We start from the raw sequence: 18,402 nt of genomic DNA, 5'->3' as shown, positions 1-18,402 counted from the left end.
TGGATGATTGCCCAATTGCAATACCGGATTTATAATGGCGCCAGTGGCACCAGGCCCACAGTCGAAAGGGGCCCCAGCGCGCTCTCCTCTGCCCCCCCCTCAGGTTTGCAGGCAAGAGGGGGGCAAGGAGGAGCGAGCCACAGCACACTACTCCAGGGAGGAGGAGAAGACAAGCCAGGATGAGGCCTAGGGGAAGGAGCTGGAATTGGGGCATACCCCCTCCATCCCCTGCCCACCCTAACCCCTGCAACCCCCTGCCCACGCTAACCCCTGCACCCCCCCAGCCCCCTTATTATACCAATAGAATAAAAACCAGCAGGATCTTATTAAGAGGGATAAGGCAAAGATACCACATTTATTGTAAATATAATGATAAAGCAAAAGATAAAAGTAAACAACGTTGTTTGACTACTTATTTCTTATACACACACACATACATATATATATAGCGAGAGAGAGATTCATTCACACAATCATTCATTCAATTTCTGTATCGGTGTTATAGTTACCAGCCTAGAAGTTGCTCATGCCAAGTTACTGGCCAGGTATCTTGGTCATGAGGATGGAGCCGAGTCTGTGTCAGGTGCACCTGATGCTCCTGGAGGCTGGCAGCAGAACCAGAGACTCAAAGTCATCAGTCTTTAGAGTCCATTCTTATAGGAATTAATTCCTATGTTAGTCTATGGGAGCTGTTTCATCCTGCTGTTGCTGACTCAATCAGCAGACGGCACATTCCTGTCCAAAGTGGCACATTCCTGGTGGCTCCACACCGTCCAAAGTTTGTATTTCTCATCCTTCCAGGTGATGGGGCGGATCCCAGTTTATCCTCCGGGGTTTTTCTGGTCATCCACTTGACACATTCTCCGGCCGATGGATACTCCCTTTCTAGGCTGGCATCTCCCTAACCATTCATGTATATCAAGCATTCATCAGCATACATTCCATATCTTAACCATATTTTAATTTACCGTCTCCACCACTTTCAGGGTGTGTGCTAATTCATTTGAGACTCCCGGCCCTTTAATCACAGAGGGTGGGGGTCTGTCCTAGGAGCCGTTGAATGAAGTGAAAGTCACTTAAGGGCTTATAGTGTTTGTTTACCTTGTGTCAATTACTTCAAGAACAAAGTCAGTTAATTTGTTTGTAAGTTTTACATAATAGTTAAGTATCTTTCACAGGATAGATATAATCAATGGTTTCTATAGACAGTAGCTTACAAGTTTTAACAGAAGACCCAAGAGATTTTTGTACTTGGTGAAACTGTTGGATTTTAAAGTGTGGGGGACAAATTATGAGGGGGTCACTGTCACTTGGGGGAATCACGGTTAGTACCTTCTTTAATATCCCTACACCCTGAGACCCTGCCCTGACCCTGCACTCCCCTCACACCTCCTCAGCACCCCCACACACGGATTGTCTGTGGTGCCTGGGAGCACGGGGGGCAGTGACAGCGGGACTTGTCAGTGCTGGCTGCCACACCCCCTGCCAGTGGGAATGCCCAGAAACTACCTCCCTGCACTCCAGGGAGGGGACGCAGCCCAGTTTTGGGGGAAAGGGACAGGTGTGGGGCAAGTCTGGGTGCGATGGGGGAGCTGGCGGTGACTCCGTGTGGGGGGTGTAGGAGAAGCCGGGTGTTAAGGTGGGGGTTGGTGTGGCAGGGGGCAGAGGGAGGGAGGGGAGAGTCTGGGTTGAAGGTGGGAGTTGGCTCAGTGTGTGTGTGTGTGTGGGGGGGGGGTTGGCTCAGTGTGTGTGTGTGTGTGTGTGTGTGTATATATATAGAAGGGGGATAGTAGAAGAGAGGAGGTGACAGCCCCGGGGTAAAAGTGTGTAGGGAGTGGGTGGTAGCAGGGAAATTGAGGAGAGCCTTTGTTAGGGGGTTAGTTGTGTGGGATGGGGACAGTAGGAGGGACGGGAGGAGAGCCCTGGTGTGAAGATTGGGGTAGGAATTTGAGGCTGGATTGTGGTAGCCTTTGTGGTAAAGTGTGTGTGTTTCAGTGTCCCTTTCTCCCTGCAAAAAATGGGCACCAGCAATTTTCCTCCTCACACACCGCCCCAAAGTTTTGTAAACATTATTGTACCAAAGTAGAAAATGCAGCTTTCAAAAAATGTATTTAGGAAACATAACTTTAGGTGGAGGAGATGCAGGTGTGACACCACTGACTGCTGCAGCCGGGCTTAATATGGCTCATAAGTGTGCTAATTAAGCACTTGTGTTCAGGGCCCTAAGCAGGCCCTGAGTGTTTAAAGAAAAAAGACAAAACTAACAACTCCCCTCCCACACAAACCAAATTCAGTGTTCTGAGTACATTGACGTTAGCCCAGTTTGTTCTCTATGGGCAGAGTGGAGGTCGCAGTTTGGCTTCAAATATCTTATTTTGGTTTTGAATAAATGTTTTCATCCCCATCCCAGCAATACCACATTTACTATGGCATCAATGGTGCTGTCACTCTAGGACCATATCTGGAAGGGGTTCATCACAACCAGGGCCGGCTCCAGGCACCAGCCGACCAAGCTTGTGCTTGGGGCGGCACCTGGAGGGGGGCGTCGCGGTGTGGTGCTCCGGCTCCGGCCGCCGGGGAGAGCGGGGCCACAGCCGGGCTCGCCGCCCTCCCCCCGGCGCTGTGGCTGCCGGGGAGAGCGGAGCCCCGGCCGGGCACTCCGCCCTCCTCCCAGGGCTCCAGCTGCCCTCCCCCTGGGGCTCGCCATCCTCCCCCCGGGGCTCTGGCTGCCGGGGAGAGCGGAGCCCTGGCCGGGCACTCCGCCCTCCCCCCGGCCCTCCTCCCAGGGCTCTGGCTGCCCTCCCCCCCGGCGCCCTCCCCCCGGCCGCCAGGGAGAGCGGAGCCCTGGCCGGGGCTCGCCGCCCTCCCCCCGGCGCTCTGGCCGCCGGGGAGAGCGGAGCCCCGGTCGGGGACTCCACCCTCCCCCTGGCGCTCCGCCGGGGAGAGCGGAGCCCCAGCCGGGCACTCTGCCCTGCCCCCGGCCCTCCTCCCAGGGCTCCGGCCACCCTCCCCCCCCGGCGCCCTCCCCCCCAGCTGCCGGGGAGAGTGGAGCCCTGGCCGGGGCTCGCCGCCCCCTCCCCTTGGGCTCCGGTCGCGCCCCCCCCCCCCCCCGTGACCTCCCCTGCCGCGCTGGGCGGGGCGGGGGGGGCAGCCGGAGGCTTTTTTGCCTGGGGCGGCAAAAAAGCCAGAGCCGGCCCTGATCACAACCACATGGGGGCCCACCAATATGTTTGGCGCCGGGCCCACAAAGTTAATCCGGCCCTGCCCAAATGCCAATAAATGTCCACCCAAAGGGGCTTGGATCTCCTGATCTATATGGTGCCAATGCATCCCTTGGTTGTTGTATCTCTCTGTCGTAACCTAGAGATTACTACATCACATGCACTAGCTACTTGTGTCACTTGTGACACTGCATCTTTTAGTCCCTGAACAATTACATTTTCTAAAGGCACTCCGTTTTTACTATCAGGGCGGACACTAACAGAGGAGAGGATATTTCCTCCCCCTTTGCTCTGCTCACCTTATCCTTTACATCACTAGTCACTTCCTCTATGATGACACTCAACTCCGCCTTCTGTGGTGACACCCTGAGACTTCCTTTCCTACCTGCAGGCTGCTGGTAGCTTCTGCACTGCCAACTTCCTCTTCTGACTCTCCTCATGACTCTTCAGACTCAATCTCCAACTCTGCTCCTAAAGGTACTGTATCAGCCTGAGCTAATTCTCTTGCCCTACTTCTAGTAATTGGCCCTGCAGATTTTTCTGTCTCCGTTGGTTCCACCATGCCAATAGGGATGGGAACCGATTCTTTATCCTCCTCTAACACATCTTTTTCAACTCTAATTCCTTTTAACAGCCGACCATGGTCTGATTTATAGCCATCCAGCGATTTTAAGCTGGCATCCAAAGTTTGCTGGGCTTTCCTGAGTAACTCTAATTTTTTATTCAATTTCTTTCCCAGCGAACTACAAGCTATGAGCAGATATTTAACAGCTATTTTCTTCATCAGTTTAGCCCAGGGGTGGGTAAACTACGGCCTGCGGGCCAGATCCGGCCCCTCAGGGCTTTGGATCCAGCCCAGGGCGCCACCGGCACCACGTCCCTGCGGCCCCTGGGCTGGGCTGGGCAGGGCAGGGCAGGGCAGGGCGGGGCGGGGCGGGGGGGGGGCGCAGAGGGCTCCATGTGTTTGCCCTTGCCTCCAGGCACCACTCCCCGCAGCTCCCATTGGCCGGGAATGGGGAACCGCGGCCAATGGGAGCTTCAGGGGAGGTACCTGGAGTTGTGGCAAGGGCAGAGTGCAGAGCCCTGTGCACCCCCACCTCTCCCAGGGCCTGTGCAGGGACATGGTTCCAGCCACTTCCTGGAGTGCCGCGCACCAGGGCCAGGGCAGGCATGCAGGCAGGGCTGGCTCTAGGCACCAGCAAAGCAAGCAGGTGCTTGGGGCGGCACATTTGCAGGGGCAGCATTCGGGCCATCCTTTTTTTTTTTTTTTTTTTTGCGCTTGAGAGCTGGCCATAGTGCTCCATAACACTCACTTCCTCCCCTCTCGCAAGGCTGCAGAAGCAGAGCCACGGAGCAGCAGAGATCCAGCATGGGAGCTGAGAACCCATGGGACCCAGGGAGCTGTAGTTTCTTAGTTAGCTCCCTGCCTATAGAGCCAGCCCTGAAGCAGGGAAAGAACTACATTTCCCAGCAATCCCTTGGCAGTTATCAACAGGAAAGGGAGGGGCGGGGGAGGGAGTGAGGTAGCTGAGACCTCATGCTGCAGTTTGCTGTGAATAGAGAACTGCCTGCTAGAAGGGGTGGCCCTGTGAATGGGGGACAAGTATGCCCCAGATATCCCCTTCAGAAGACTTCCCCAGACTTGATTAGGGATACTGGTGTGACCTTTGGGGGCTGCAAGGTGAGAAGGAATTGGGTGGACTAAATGGACAGTGCACCTCTCTATCTGAAGCCTAACAAGGGAAGTACGTGGATCCCACTAGAATTTAAAATGAAAAGTAAGGGAGGGGAGGCTCTGCTAGAGGACCTGGACAGCTTCTTTAGATACAGTATCAGGCATGTAGGAGGATTTCCACTTCTGAGCCATATAAGCAGAAATTGACTTTTCCTTTCCAGATTTAGCTAATATTCAGAAAGAGAATCTAGCACCTGCCTTCCAGATTTGAACACCTCAAAATTCAGGAGTGCTCAAGCTGAGTTTGGGCAGCTGTTACTTCCTTTCTCCCAAATCAAATATACTGATCCACTGTAACTTGCTGTAGAAAAAGTAGGATAAAATTGAGCAAGAAATGCTTCCCAGTGGTTATTAGGACTGAATTGCTATTTTCAACAGCAATTGCCATTTTTATTTTTTTTAGTTTTATTTGTTTAAAAGGAATACAGTGATATTGCATTGGCAAATTCCCATAGAAACAGAGAGTGGAACAAAAGAACAATAAAGGCACCTCAACTTTTCCTCATTTATGTAGGACAGTCTTATAATATGCATCCAGATATCCTCCAATCACACAAGCTGAAAATTGTTCCACTTTACTGCAGTTCTGTAACCATAGGGGAACCAATCCTGTCTGTGTTCTGTGCACATCCAAAATTCCTGCTGAATGACCTGCCCTGGGAGTGAGTTACCAGTGACCCAGGGCTGGGGTGGCAGGAAGGTGCAGGTTGGGGGGAGGGCACTGGTGTGGGGGGGAAGAGGGGAGACCAGAGCTGGGTTAGCAGGAGGTGCGGGGGGGAGGGGGAAGAGCCCAGGGCTGGGGCAGCCAAAATTTTTTTTTGCTTGGGGCAGCAAAAAACCTAGAGCCAGCCCTGCATGCAGGCAGCCTGCCCTGGCCCCGGTGCGTGCCGCTGCCACCCCAGAGCCCCTTGAGGTAAGCGGCGCCAGGCCAGAGCCTGAACCCCTCCTGTACCCCATGCCCCCAACTCCCTGCCCTAAGCCCCCTGCCTGCACCTTGCACCCCTCCTGCACCCCAACCCCCTGCCCTGAGCCCCCTCCTGCAGTCTGCACCCCTCCTGCACCCCAACCTCCTTCCCCGAGCCTCCTCATGTACCCGGCACCCCTCCTCTGCCCCAATCCCTTGCCCTGAGCCCCTTCCTGCACACCACACCCCCTCCCACAGCCTGCACTCCCTCCTGCACCCCAACCCCCTACCCCAGCCCCGCATACAATTTCCCCACCCAGATGTGGCCCTCAGCCCAAAAAGTTTGCCCACCCCTGGTTTAGCCTCTCCTTTTTTTGGCTTTGTTTTTACATCAAATACATCATTTACAAAACCCCATGGGTTAAAATGCTTAGATATCATCTCGCTATTCCTTAGCTGTTCTAAACCTCCTCCATGTTCCTGAATATATTTTCTGGCAAAGTTTTCTAAAGCCATACTGCGGGCAACTCCAACAGACTCTACTCTTGCCTTTACTCCACTCACCTTAACACATAACATAGAACTCATTTGATTTCTAACACTTCCCTAGTTTATGTAATAAACTATAATGAACACTCTGTTGCTTTAGTCTGTAACTGAAGGTGTCCCTTCACAGAAACAGGAAATACCCCAAACCGGTTTTCCGCCTAGTTCAATAAGTCCCAAGTAAATGATAGGGGGGTTAGGGGTGCATTCCCATCTCTTCCCTCGATGGCTCGTAGCTGATCGAGAGATCTTTTCCCTCTGTCGGGACCTGCCAAACAGCTGGGGAACTCAGGCAGACGGATCAGAGGTGCAGCCCGGGACAGTTGTGGGGGCTGAAGAACTATACAAGTTCTGAGTTACTGCGGCCTCTTGGCGACAATTAATACATATATTTATCAACTCCCCCCATCACCACCACTTAGTGTGGGTCATTGGGCCTGATGCTACTGCTTATATCTTATTGAACCATTCGTTACAACTTCAACCTCCAACAAAGCCCCTTAAATGTGCATATCACATTAAATAATATCATTACTTTATCTTGCAAGATTAAATTCAAAACTTATAAGTTAAAACTTTAAACCACAATACAGAACGGAAATACTGGGCTTGCTGCCAAGCCATAAGACACACAATCTTTAACTCTCTGTAACTTTAACCATCTACTTATGTCTCAGGTGAGATTCTCAGGGGTCTAAGGATGCCTGGAATCCCTGAAAATTCCTGTCACACACACAGAGATTCCTGGCTCTGGCTCGCCAGTCTGTAGCCTGATTTAGGGTGTATTGATAATATTAATTTGGATAATAAGGGAAATGTATTAATTTCATTTATTACTTTAATTTTTATTTTATTTTAATAATTAATAATATTAATAGTATGGGTTTTAGGCTCACCAATCAGTTTGATCAGAAGATAAAAGTTCTTGTCCCGAATCAGGCGCCACAGAATTTATAAAGGACCCTCGGGGGTATGCCAGGAAGCTCACACTGAGACAGATCTAGCCTTAAAGACTTTATTAAAATCAATAATAGTAAGTAAGTGGTAAAATAATCAGAGTTACAAAGTTACAATTGCATTACTGATATTCAAAAGATACATATGATAATATAGTATTATATGCTACAAAGCTTTGGTTAATATACTCACACCCTTCCTTGATAACCTGGTGGTAAGAGACACAGGAACAGCCTTGCAGTTCAGGTTTCTCAATTTTTGAGTGCTTAGAAGAAACTAATGCTAAGAGCTATTAAAGCGAACTTAGGGTTTACTTGACTAACAAAATCAAAACCTAATAAACAGAATAAAACTTAGGGAAACCAAGCTTAGCCTAGTTCCTTTGAAACTTAAAGTTTAAGAAGAACAAGTATAGCCTACTGATAGTAGCAATCATCGTAGATAGAATAGATAGAGGGGAGGAAGTAAATGAGAATAGAGTAAAGTGAGAATGGAGATGGAGTGAGAATGGAGTAAGTGAGAACGGAGAGAGCTCTATTGAGGTGGGTCCTCTTTTATAGGGCAAATGCCAGAAATCCTTCCTCTTATGCCCAAATTTCATTCCTCACCCACAGAAATGTTTGGGTACACTTACCCCATAGGCTAGTATGTACATCAGTCTCTTGTGGTGTAATTGTTAAGTCTGTGGGTACAACATTGAAAAAACCCCTATGCCATTCTTCATTGTCTATTGGTCTAGGTAAAGGTCTAAGACATAGGCGTGGGTACTTTATTTGAACAACAAGATAAAGGTCAACTTTACTTTTCTGGGTAAAAGTCTTAATATAAATGTGCTAACTTTGCCTTAGCTTAACATACAGGATATGGCTTGTAGGTCTCTTGCATTACAGCCAAACTTACTTTAATATAAATCTATAAACCTATTACAATATACCAAATACTTAAACTATAAGAAAAGATATATATACATGTAAGCAAGCAGGTTAGTCCTATAGGCTACACTTTGTGGTCCCTGTTGTTGACTCCCTTCAACCAATGAGATTGTAGTATACAAATATCACAATCCCATTCCATTTTAAAGGGAAAAAAATCAATTCCTCCACCCACCTACTAAGCCAGAGGTGGGCGAACTACGGCCTACAGGCCACATCCAACCCACAGGACCATCCTGCCCGGCCCTTGAGCTTCCGGCCAGGGAGGCTAGCCTCGGACCTTCCGAGGTTCTGGGGGGGCAGTCAGGGGACGGGGGGGTTAGATAGGCATGAGAGTCCTGGGGGGCCTGTCAGGCGTGTGTGGATAGGCGTCAGGCAGTCAGGGGACAAGGAGCGGGGGGGTGGCTAGGGGGTGGGGTTCCAAGGGGCGGTTAGGGGCAGGAGACCCCAGGAGGGCAGCGGTCAGGGGACAAGGAGCGGGAGGGTTGGATGGGTGGGGGGTTCTGAGGTGGGCAGTAAGTGGGAGGGGGCGGATAGGGGCCGGAGGCCAGGCTGTTTGGAGAGGCACAGCCTTTCCTACCCAGCCCTCCATACAGTTTTGGAACCCCGATGTGGCCCGCAGGCCAAAAAGTTTGCCCACCCCTGTACAGTACTAGTCCTCCAGATTTCTCCCAAATAATCTTGTCTCTCTCCTCAGGAGCGCTGAAATAATTTGCCAAGAGCTGGAGGAGTGAATAAAGCCCTTGTAGTAGGGATCTAGGGTATTGCATGGGGAACATTTCTGGAGAATACTAGAGAGAGGACTCCATCCGGTGAAGTTCACATATCCCATTACTGGGCATGAGAGGGTTCACATTCTGAGTTCTTGGTGTGAGCTCATCTCTAGAAAATACCTGCCATCTGGTGCATTCCTGAGCAAAAATATTATTGGCAGAAATAGTTCATCAGTCCCTCCCCCACCTCAAGATCTACTTCCTAATCTCTCCCTCCTCTGAGCCCAATGAGACTCCTTTCTGACCCCAGTGAACATTAAAAGACCATCTCTGAATCTGAACTGGCCAACTCTCAGTGTTAGCACTTACCCCTAGCCCCAGTTTCCAACTGCTGTGGACTCCATGCAGTGTTGTCTGCACTTGGCCCACAAAAAGGCTGAGATCAGTTTTGCATAAACACGTGTATTCTTGCAAATTTCTTGAAAACCAAAGTACTGTTTAATTTCCCCATAGTCAAGTCCAGACTGGGTTAATTAAAGAAAACAAGTAGAGCACCAAACTTCACTGTGATTCTATGGGTCATTGGTTTTGGCATACCCCTTTGGAGAAATGGCAGAGCCTTTGGCCAGAAATTAAATTCATTAAGTCAAAAAGACTTGGGCAATTATAGTAATAGAGGCACTTGTGGAGGTAACTGTGCAAGAAACAGATAAATAACTCCTGGGGCCTGATCCAAAACTCAGTGACATCAACGGGAGTTTCCCCACTGATTTCAATGGGTTTTGGATCAGGCCCCTATAGAAATGGCCATTTTTCAAATGGCTAAAACCTGGGAAGTAGCTGTTTACTAGTAGTTCTGGAATGAAGAAGAGGGTGGCTTAGGACTTCTGCCAGGAGTGAGACTCAGCTCCTATTTTCCAACTGCTGGAAACCATTCCCAAACCCCAGACTGCGTCCAGACATAACCTGCCACCGCTGTTGGGTCACAATTTGCTCCTTAAACCCGGGACTGGTAAGGGTAGATGGGTCACTTCAGGAGCCTGGTGGTTGGCAGGAGGAGAGGAGTCAGTTAAGGAACTAGCATGAATCAGAGAGGCCTGAGGGAATCTGCTCGTGCAGGCAAGTGACCGAGGCATTGCAGGAAGAGTGGGGCAGAGTAAGGCAGGATTTTTGGGACTGAGCTCCAGAAGATCTGTGGAATTTGGGGGATGCAAGTTTTTGTTCTCTAAGGGGCAAATCGGTCAGCACTCCTTCTTCCCACACATAGTGTACACCCACACACTCCTGTTGAAACAAAATAAAAGGAAGGGAGTTTGTTGGTATTTATTCCCAACCTCAAAGGAATAAAAAGTGTGAACTAAGGAAAGTTCTATACTTTGTGTGTTTTAATCTCTCCAGCCCTACCTACTGGCTGGTTGGGAAAATTCAAGTGCTTTTAAAATTCATTTTCCAAAGTGATAAAACTACCCATGCCAGAAAAAGCTAGTAATTAAAGCTTGAAGTATACTTTTCAGGAAGCTATGGGTTTTGGGTGGAGATGGTTGGGTTTTTGGTGTTTGTTTCATGTTTTGTTTGTTGCAGCAGTTGTAAATGCAAGATACTTTTGTTTTGAAATGCTCAGGAGCAGTTATTCTTATTTATGTGTTTCACCAACCTGGAATTTTTTTTAAACTAATCTCAGTAAAAATATATGAAGTCTACAAAATGTTAAGTGAATATGGTGGTGGATTTTGTTTTTTTCCTGGAACATAGTCCCTTTTTACTCCCTATATCAACAGGGGTTAAATTCTGTTCTCTTTCTTTAATAAGATAGTAATTGGGCTTAAAGTTCAAATGATGAATCTGATTTTTCTAAAGTCAGCAGAGTGCATGAACATCAAAATCTTGCAATTTTTTTCCCATTCAGCAAACAAAGTTAGTGAACTAAGTTACAAAGTAAATTAGAGACAGCAGTGCACCTAGTCCATAAATAACTCTCATTGTGTTAGATGAAATCATGTCCTCAAATACCCTCATGAAAATTCACTGACTTCAGTGGGGCTGCGTAAGTGGAAGTGAATGCAGAATTTGGGCCAGTGAGCATGGAGATGTCCTTTGGCCCACAAAGCTTTGAACTGTATAGACTTTGACCCTTGAATTTATATTGTTTTACTTAATTATTTCTGTTAAATTTTATTTTGTATCTTTTCACCTATAGGTGTTAGGACAACTATGCCATGCTATAACAATGCATTCTTGCCAAAGTAACAATTGCTTCCAAACTGGACTATTCTCTGAATAGCGCAGCAGCAGTTTTTCAAAATAAATAAGACAGGGAAACTTTGGACATGAGTTTACTGTCTCTTTCTGCCGTAACAGGGCAAGTGAAGTAAAGCCCTGCTGAACTGTTTAAAACATGGAGGGAAGGGGAAATGTTACTCAGGGAAACACTTTGGTTTTGTTTCCTTTTGTAGGGCATGGAAGAGCAAGAGCTTCCTTATGTGTTAATCGACACTATAGGAGGGACATACGGAGTGCATGAGGATCATGTCGAGTTTCTGAAGAAACATTTTAACCTTATCACCATGAAGGAATTTCTTGAAAACAAAAACCGTCTTAGTGAAAAGATCAAAGCTATTTATATGTGGTGGCACAAACCAGCTGCTAACCAGGAGCTTCTCCATAGTCTGCCTAACTTAAAGGTGATTGCAACCTCTGGGGCAGGACTGGATCATTTGGACTTGAAACTGATCTCCAGCTTTGGAGTGAAAGTTGCCAACACTCCCTTTGCTGTTTGCAATGTCACTGCAGATCTGGGGATGGCTTTAATGTTGGCATCTGCCAGGAGACTAGTGGAAGGTAACCATTTAATTTTTTTCAGGATCTGCATTTCAAAATATGCTATGTTAAAATGTATGTGGATGTACAGTTAAAAATATAAATACACAAAATCAAAGAATGGAAAAAGGCGACAATAAATGTCTCATGGTAACATTAGCTTGCCCACAGGGCACATATAATTTCCAAACAAAAATGTCAGTAAAATAGATATGTCTCCCCAGATACCTCTAGTGTTAGAGCTTCCCTCCCTTACCCCAGCTCATAACCACCACCCCATACTGCTTGTTCCCTCTGCCCCTGCTTTTCCAGGCCCAACAAGAGGGAGCACTGTGCTCTGCCTTTTTGAGGCTGATTTGAATTAGCCCCATAAAAACCTTTATTCACACTTCTGTGCCTCATCTCTCTGCCTGCAACATATGTGCAGGAAATACAATGGCAACCAGGTATCCTGCAGCCTCCTGGAGCTGGCGTAGATCTAGCCCCACTGAAAGTAACCTGGTGATGGTACTGCAACCTGTAGCACATCAGCTACATTATCCAGAGTCTAGAGTGTAGGTGATACAGCTATGGCATTGTTGGTGGGACTTAGCTCCATTAGCTCCTAATGACTAGCCACCCCAAGACAGAAGGCTCAGATACTGGTTGAAGAACTGACAATTTCTACTGCTTCCAGAGCCAAAGACAAGAGCAGGTTTTTGATTGAAATAAAACTGAGGTTAAGAGTCTCATCCCACTCTCCCCCAAAGAGAGTTGGGGAGGGTGAAAAGAGACATTTACTGCTATGAGCAAGAAATCAAATCAAGAGCTCTGGTTGCCAGTGTCAACATTACCCATCATGTGTTTGATTAAAAGGTAAAAGTAAATATTGATGCTCCATTGTCATGTTGGCTTGTGAGCCAAAGGAAAAAGATGGTGTGACAGTTTATGCCCTGAGGTGCAGGGCAGCATGGCCTAGCAGCCAGAGCCTATTGAGATTGGGGTGGGGCACCCACCAAGAGGTGTGGTGGCCCCGGTAGGGGGGCCTAGGCCCACCCAACTCCACCAGGCCCCAACCCAGGGCCCTAACAGTGGCATAGCAACTGGCCACCGACTCAGCAGGGGGATCCTACCAAAACACATTGAGGTTTCCCAGGCGGGAGGTAACACTCCATCACCCTCCCTGGGCCACTTCCTACCAGCATCTGTGTTGGGGACTCCCATGAGACATTGGATTCGCTGTGGTTAGCTGGGCCGGTCACCTCCAGTGGCTACTCCAGTCACTGGGGTTCAGGCAGGCCCAAGGGGGCTCTGATTCCCAGTGTGGACTGGCACCTGCAGGCACTTCCCAGACAGGTCATTCCCTTGCAGCCTTCAGCTCAGAATGAGTTGGGCTTCCTCCCTTTATACTGCTAGAGCATCTGGAGCATGCCCAGTCCCACTGGGGAGGCGGGACTTCCGCTGTCAATAATATGGGCTGAACCCTGGCTGGGTTGGTGTGGGGGTAAATAGACCCTGTCACAGATGGGTATCTGAATGCCTAGCATCATTCCATTCCTCATGCTATTTTTCTTTCTTCAGGTTGTCAGATTGCAGTTTCCCCAAACACTGAGCATTTTGCTGATGGCTTGCTGGGAGATGACGTCACCGGGGCTACCCTTGGTATCATTGGAATGGGCAGTATTGGATATATGGTGGCCAAGAGGGCCAAAGCTTTTGAAATGAAAATTCTTTATCACAACAGGAACCAGAGGTAAAAGTATGTCTGATCCCAGTTAGAAAATCAATTTTGTAACTTCTTGTAAAGATTACTTGTAGCTGTCATTGTCTCAAACGTGTCATATTTGTTTATTCAGCTCATAGATTCATAGATTCATAGATTCTAGGACTGGAAGGGACCTCGAGAGGTCATCGAGTCCAGTTCCCTGCCCTCATGGCAGGACCAAATACTGTCTAGACCATCCCTGATAGACATTTATCTAACCTACTCTTAAATATCTCCAGAGATGGAGAATCCACAACCTCCCTAGGCAATTTAACCACCCTGACAGGAACTTTTTCCTAATGTCCAACCTAAACCTCCCTTGCTGCAGTTTAAGCCCATTATTTCTTGTTCTATCCTTAGAGGCTAAGATGAACAAGTTTTCTCCCACCTCCTTATGACATCCTTTTAGATACCGAAGACTGCTATCATGTCCCCTCTCAGTCTTCTTTTTTCCAAACTAAATAAACCCAATTCTTTCAGCCTTCCTTCATAGGTCATGTTCTCTAGACCTTTAATCATTCTTGTTGCTCTTCTCTGGACCCTCTCCAATTTCTCCACATCTTTCTTGAAATGCGGTGCCCAGAACTGGACACAATACTCCAGTTGAGGCCTAAACAGTGCAGAGTAGAGCGGAAGAATGACTTCTCGTGTCTTGCTCGCAACACACCTGTTAATGCATCCCAGAATCACGTTTGCTTTTTTTTGCAACAGCATCACACTGTTGACTCATATTTAGCTTGTGGTCCACTATAACCCCTAGATCCCTTTCTGCCTTACTCCTTCCTAGACAGTCTCTTCACATTCTGTATGTATGAAACTGATTGTTCCTTCCTAAGTGAAGTACTTTGCATTTGTCTTTATTAAACTTCATCCTGTTTACCTCAGACCATTTCTCCAATTTGTCCAGATCATTTTGAATTTTGACCCTATCCTCCAAAGCAGTTGCAATCCCTCCCAATTTGGTATCATCTGCAAACTTAATAAGCGTACTTTCTATGCCAATATCTAAGTTGTTGATGAAGCTATTGAACAGAGCCAGTCCCAAAACAGACCCCTGCAGAACCCCACTTGTTATACCTTTCCAGCAGGATTGGGAACCATTAATAACTACCCTCTGAGTACGGTTATCCAGCCAGTTATACACCCACCTTATAGTAGCCCCATCTAAGTTATATTTGTCTAGTTTATTGATAAGAATATCATGCAAGACCGTATCAAATGCCTTACTGAGGTCTAGGTATACCACATCCACCGCTTCTCCCTTATCCACAAGACTCGTCATCCTATCAAAGAAAGCTATCAGATTGGTTTGACATGATTTGTTCTTTACAAATCCATGCTGGCTATTCCCTATCACCTTACCACCTTCCAAGTGTCATCTCAATTTCAGGATGAGGCATAGGGACATAATGGTGTGATACCTGCACCCTTATTCTTAAGTGCCTTTTTTATTATTGCTATTCTATTTTTAAATAATGAAATACATAGAACTGTTGTGAGGTTTGTTTAAAAATGTGCAGGAAGGATTAGAAATTTGCCTGCCATGCCAGTGGTCTTAGACATCAGTAGTCATCCTCCAACCTTTTGATAGTATGGATCATATCTTAATAGATAGTGGAAATAAAAGATAGTCCAATCAAACAGTATTCCTGTAGCAATTATGTAGCAGTGGCCCCAAACAGAAGTAGCTAGTCTGGCTCCTTTACCTCCTCTTAGAAGCAGCGGAATATAAAGAGAGTTACACCGTGTGAACTGCCAGCTCTCTGTGGACCAACACTAGTCCACAGAATAATTGCTCTCCTTGCATCATGTCTGCTGCCATGTTGCAGACACAGAAAGCAAGTGAAAATCATGTGGGTTAGAAGGGAATCCATGTTAGGACCAGAAAGCATGATCATCAACATCCTTATTTTTACATTTTAATATTGTGGCATTGGGGCCCCATTGGGCTAGGCCCTATACAAACATATAGTAAATATATCCTAGCTGAGAAACTTTACCAAGAAGATGGGACCATAAGACCTCAGACAGACCAACTACTGATGGTCTGAGAACAGCATCACTTGCTATGGATCAAGCACAAATTCCACTGATTGACAAATGCAGGAGCCTTAAGAGATATTTGTAACTGAGCTTAGTTATAGAACATCCCAATAGGAGGAAAAACAGTCCAATAAATATATTTAATATTTGTTCTCATTTATATTTGTTCTTTCTGCTCTTGCTCCCCTGACTCCTTTGGCACTTGAGTCTGCATTATTCTGCTTCATGACACCAACTTTCTCATTAAGGAGCCCTCCAATAGGTTTCCCTCGGTTCTTCTTTCTGTGCCACTGTTTCCTGTGTTGTATGTCTGAACCTCTTTCCCTCCAGTTATTTAAATGGCAGCTATCCCTATTTCCAGCTTGATGTAAGAAGGAAAGTAAACAGTCTCCTCCAAAACAGGCAGCAATGCTATTCCCTAAATAGGCTAGCAGTAAGACTCTTGCAGACTTGACATTCCACTCTGCAGTGGATGCCAAACTAATCATCTCTGATGCTTCCTCCTGGGAAGCAGATACCCTTGCAAATACAGGGCTCCTGCATAGTCGTACACTGAGCTGCAAATGGATGGGGCAGCAGGGGGAGTGAGAGGGTGAAATCCATTTCTGTAATAGAGATTTGAACCCCCAATATTTTCTACTTACAAGAGCAGTTGAACTTTGTTTTCCTTCAGAAAAGAGGAAGAGGAACGGGCTGTTGGTGCCATTTATTGTAAAAAGATAGAAGACTTGCTCCAGCAGTCAGATTTTGTGATGCTGGTTGTGAAGCTGACGCCTCAGACAGACAAACTGTTTGGGAAGAAGGAGTTAGAACTGATGAAACCTACTGCTACTCTCATTAACATCAGCAGAGGTAGGGTACAGAATGACTGCTTACCAACCACAATGCAATTTACCTTCAATGCAAGGGTCTCTGGAAAAAAAAATCAACTCCTGATACTAGTGCCTACACTGAAATTTTCTGTGGGAACTGTGATAGCAGGGTTGTCAAGATTCTAAATGTCTGTGGACCTGTTTCAGCAAAACTCTTAAACACATGCATAACTTTAAAAATGTGAGTAGTCCTATGAAACTTCAATGGACACTCACATGCTTAAAATTAAGTACATGTGTAAATGCTTTGCTGAATAGATATGGGATTAACCCAAGTGTCTAAAGTTCTGCAGGTACTCAAGTGCTCTGTTGAATCAGGGACAATAGCAGGAGATTGTCTCCTGTGAGTTTAGATTAAACTCTCCTGTTGCCTTTGCACAAACATAAAAAAGTTGACCCCTCACAACCTAATCTTCTAAGGGCAGGAAATTTAAAACAAAATTTGCCTATAGCTCAGAGGTGGCCAAGCTGTGGCTCCGGAGGCACATATGGCTCTTCAGAAGTTAATATGCAGCTCCTTGTATAGGCACCGACTCCGGGGCTTGAGCTACAGGCGCCAACTTTCCAATGTGCCAAGGGGTGCTCACTGCTCAACCCCTGGCTCTGCCACAGGCCCTGCCCCCACTCCACCCCTTCCCGCTCCCTCCCCTGCAGTGCCCTCGCTTCTCCCCCCTCCCCCCCAGAGCCTCCTGCATGCCACAAAACAACTGATTGGGAGGTGCGAGGGGAGGAGAGAGGGGGAGGTGCTGATTGGCGGGGCTGCCAGTGGGTGAGAGGCGCTGGGAGCAGGGTGGGGGAGCTGATGGGGGGCTGCCAATGTATTACTGTGGCTCTTTGGCAATGTACATTGTTAAATTCTGTCTCCTTCTCAGGCTCAGGTTGGCCACCCCTGCTATAGCCCATGTAGACTGTCTAGCATTCTGGCACCAAATTCATCAAACAGGCAAAACTTTGAATATAGCATCAATACAATGCACATTTTAAAAATCTAGATCAGTAATACTTTATAATAAAACCCTTGCTTGTAAATTTGCTGTTAAACACCAGAATCAGCATTCATGTTTAGAGTTGGAAATCCATTTCCACTTTAAAATTATAGCAGAGAGACAAGTTTTTCTTGATTTAGTGGGGATGGCAATAAGAATATTGTTGTTCTAACCCAGGTCCAGTGGTTGATCAAGATGCATTGGTGGAAGCACTTCAAAATGGGGTTATTAAGGCTGCTGCTTTAGATGTGACATACCCTGAACCTCTGCCAAGGTAAAAAATGATTAAAAGTTAAATATAAAAGAGAGGGAGTGTGTGTGTACATATATATAGCGTAAACTAAGTGTGTGTGAATATATGAATGAGAATAGTTGCATTATGTTTTATGTATATTCCTATTGAAATCAATGGGACTACTCAGGTGTGTAAATATTAAGCAGGACAGAGGCCTTAGAACCCAATCATGCAGTCCTTAGACAAATAAAACTCACACTGACTTCTTTGGGAGTTTTGCTGCATAAAAACTGCATGCAGCAGCTTTAATTCCACTCTGTATATGCTTGACTCAAGCAATTATTTCAAATCCATATTAACACTCTTGTTTCCACTTAGATCTTTATAATAAAAAGAATCAATAAAATAGCTCTGAACCTCATCTCTACTTTTTCTGTTTTTTCTGCCCCGCCTCCAGGCACCATCCTTTGTTAAAATTAAAGAACATTATTATAACTCCTCACATTGGAAGTGCTACTACAAGTTCTCGTCGCCTCGTGATGAAGAATATGGTTGAAAGCATATTGGCTGCTCTTAATGGTCTCCCTATCCCTAATGAAGTGATTCCCTAAAATGACTTGCATTTGGCAAAACTTTAATGTTTATGATAACAAGAATAAACTGTCATTTGACACCTATTTACGCTATGTAATTATTT

General features: G+C 46.7%; 1 protein-coding gene across 3 annotated transcripts; it reads left to right on the top strand.

Annotated features, from left to right (window-relative positions):
* The first annotated feature begins 3,552 nt into the window (after nucleotides 1-3,552).
* LOC101946052 (probable 2-ketogluconate reductase) lies at nucleotides 3,553-18,382 on the top strand. 3 transcript variants are annotated; one of them, XM_024102111.3, is made up of 6 exons: nucleotides 3,553-3,698; nucleotides 11,462-11,846; nucleotides 13,386-13,557; nucleotides 16,286-16,464; nucleotides 17,648-17,744; nucleotides 18,163-18,382. In XM_024102111.3, exons 1-6 carry the CDS (start codon nucleotides 3,660-3,662, stop codon nucleotides 18,314-18,316), a joined length of 1,026 nt encoding a protein of 341 aa, XP_023957879.1. In that variant the 5' UTR covers nucleotides 3,553-3,659; the 3' UTR covers nucleotides 18,317-18,382. The 3 variants fall into 3 exon arrangements, with proteins under 3 accessions (XP_023957879.1, XP_023957880.2, XP_042716318.1); XM_024102112.3 differs by lacking the exon at nucleotides 3,553-3,698 and adding an exon at nucleotides 4,724-4,902; XM_042860384.2 differs by lacking the exon at nucleotides 3,553-3,698 and adding an exon at nucleotides 4,828-4,966.
* Nucleotides 18,383-18,402: the final 20 nt, after the last annotated feature.

The sequence above is a fragment of the Chrysemys picta genome, chromosome 2 (assembly GCF_011386835.1).
Source record: "Chrysemys picta bellii isolate R12L10 chromosome 2, ASM1138683v2, whole genome shotgun sequence".
In the NCBI taxonomy this organism is placed as follows: Eukaryota; Metazoa; Chordata; order Testudines; family Emydidae; genus Chrysemys; species Chrysemys picta.
The sequence above is the reverse complement of the archived record's forward strand: the minus strand, read 5'-3'. Positions and strand labels throughout refer to the sequence as shown.

Excerpts from the sequence above, each read along its gene's own strand:
- LOC101946052 (XM_024102112.3), top strand. The coding sequence starts at position 4,759 with ATGCTGCAGTTTGCTGTGAATAGAGAACTGCCTGCTAGAAGGGGTGGC. Across the intron at positions 13,558-16,285 it reads TATCACAACAGGAACCAGAG|AAAAGAGGAAGAGGAACGGG; the intron begins GTAAAAGTATGT and ends GTTTTCCTTCAG. Across the intron at positions 17,745-18,162 it reads TACCCTGAACCTCTGCCAAG|GCACCATCCTTTGTTAAAAT; the intron begins GTAAAAAATGAT and ends CCCCGCCTCCAG.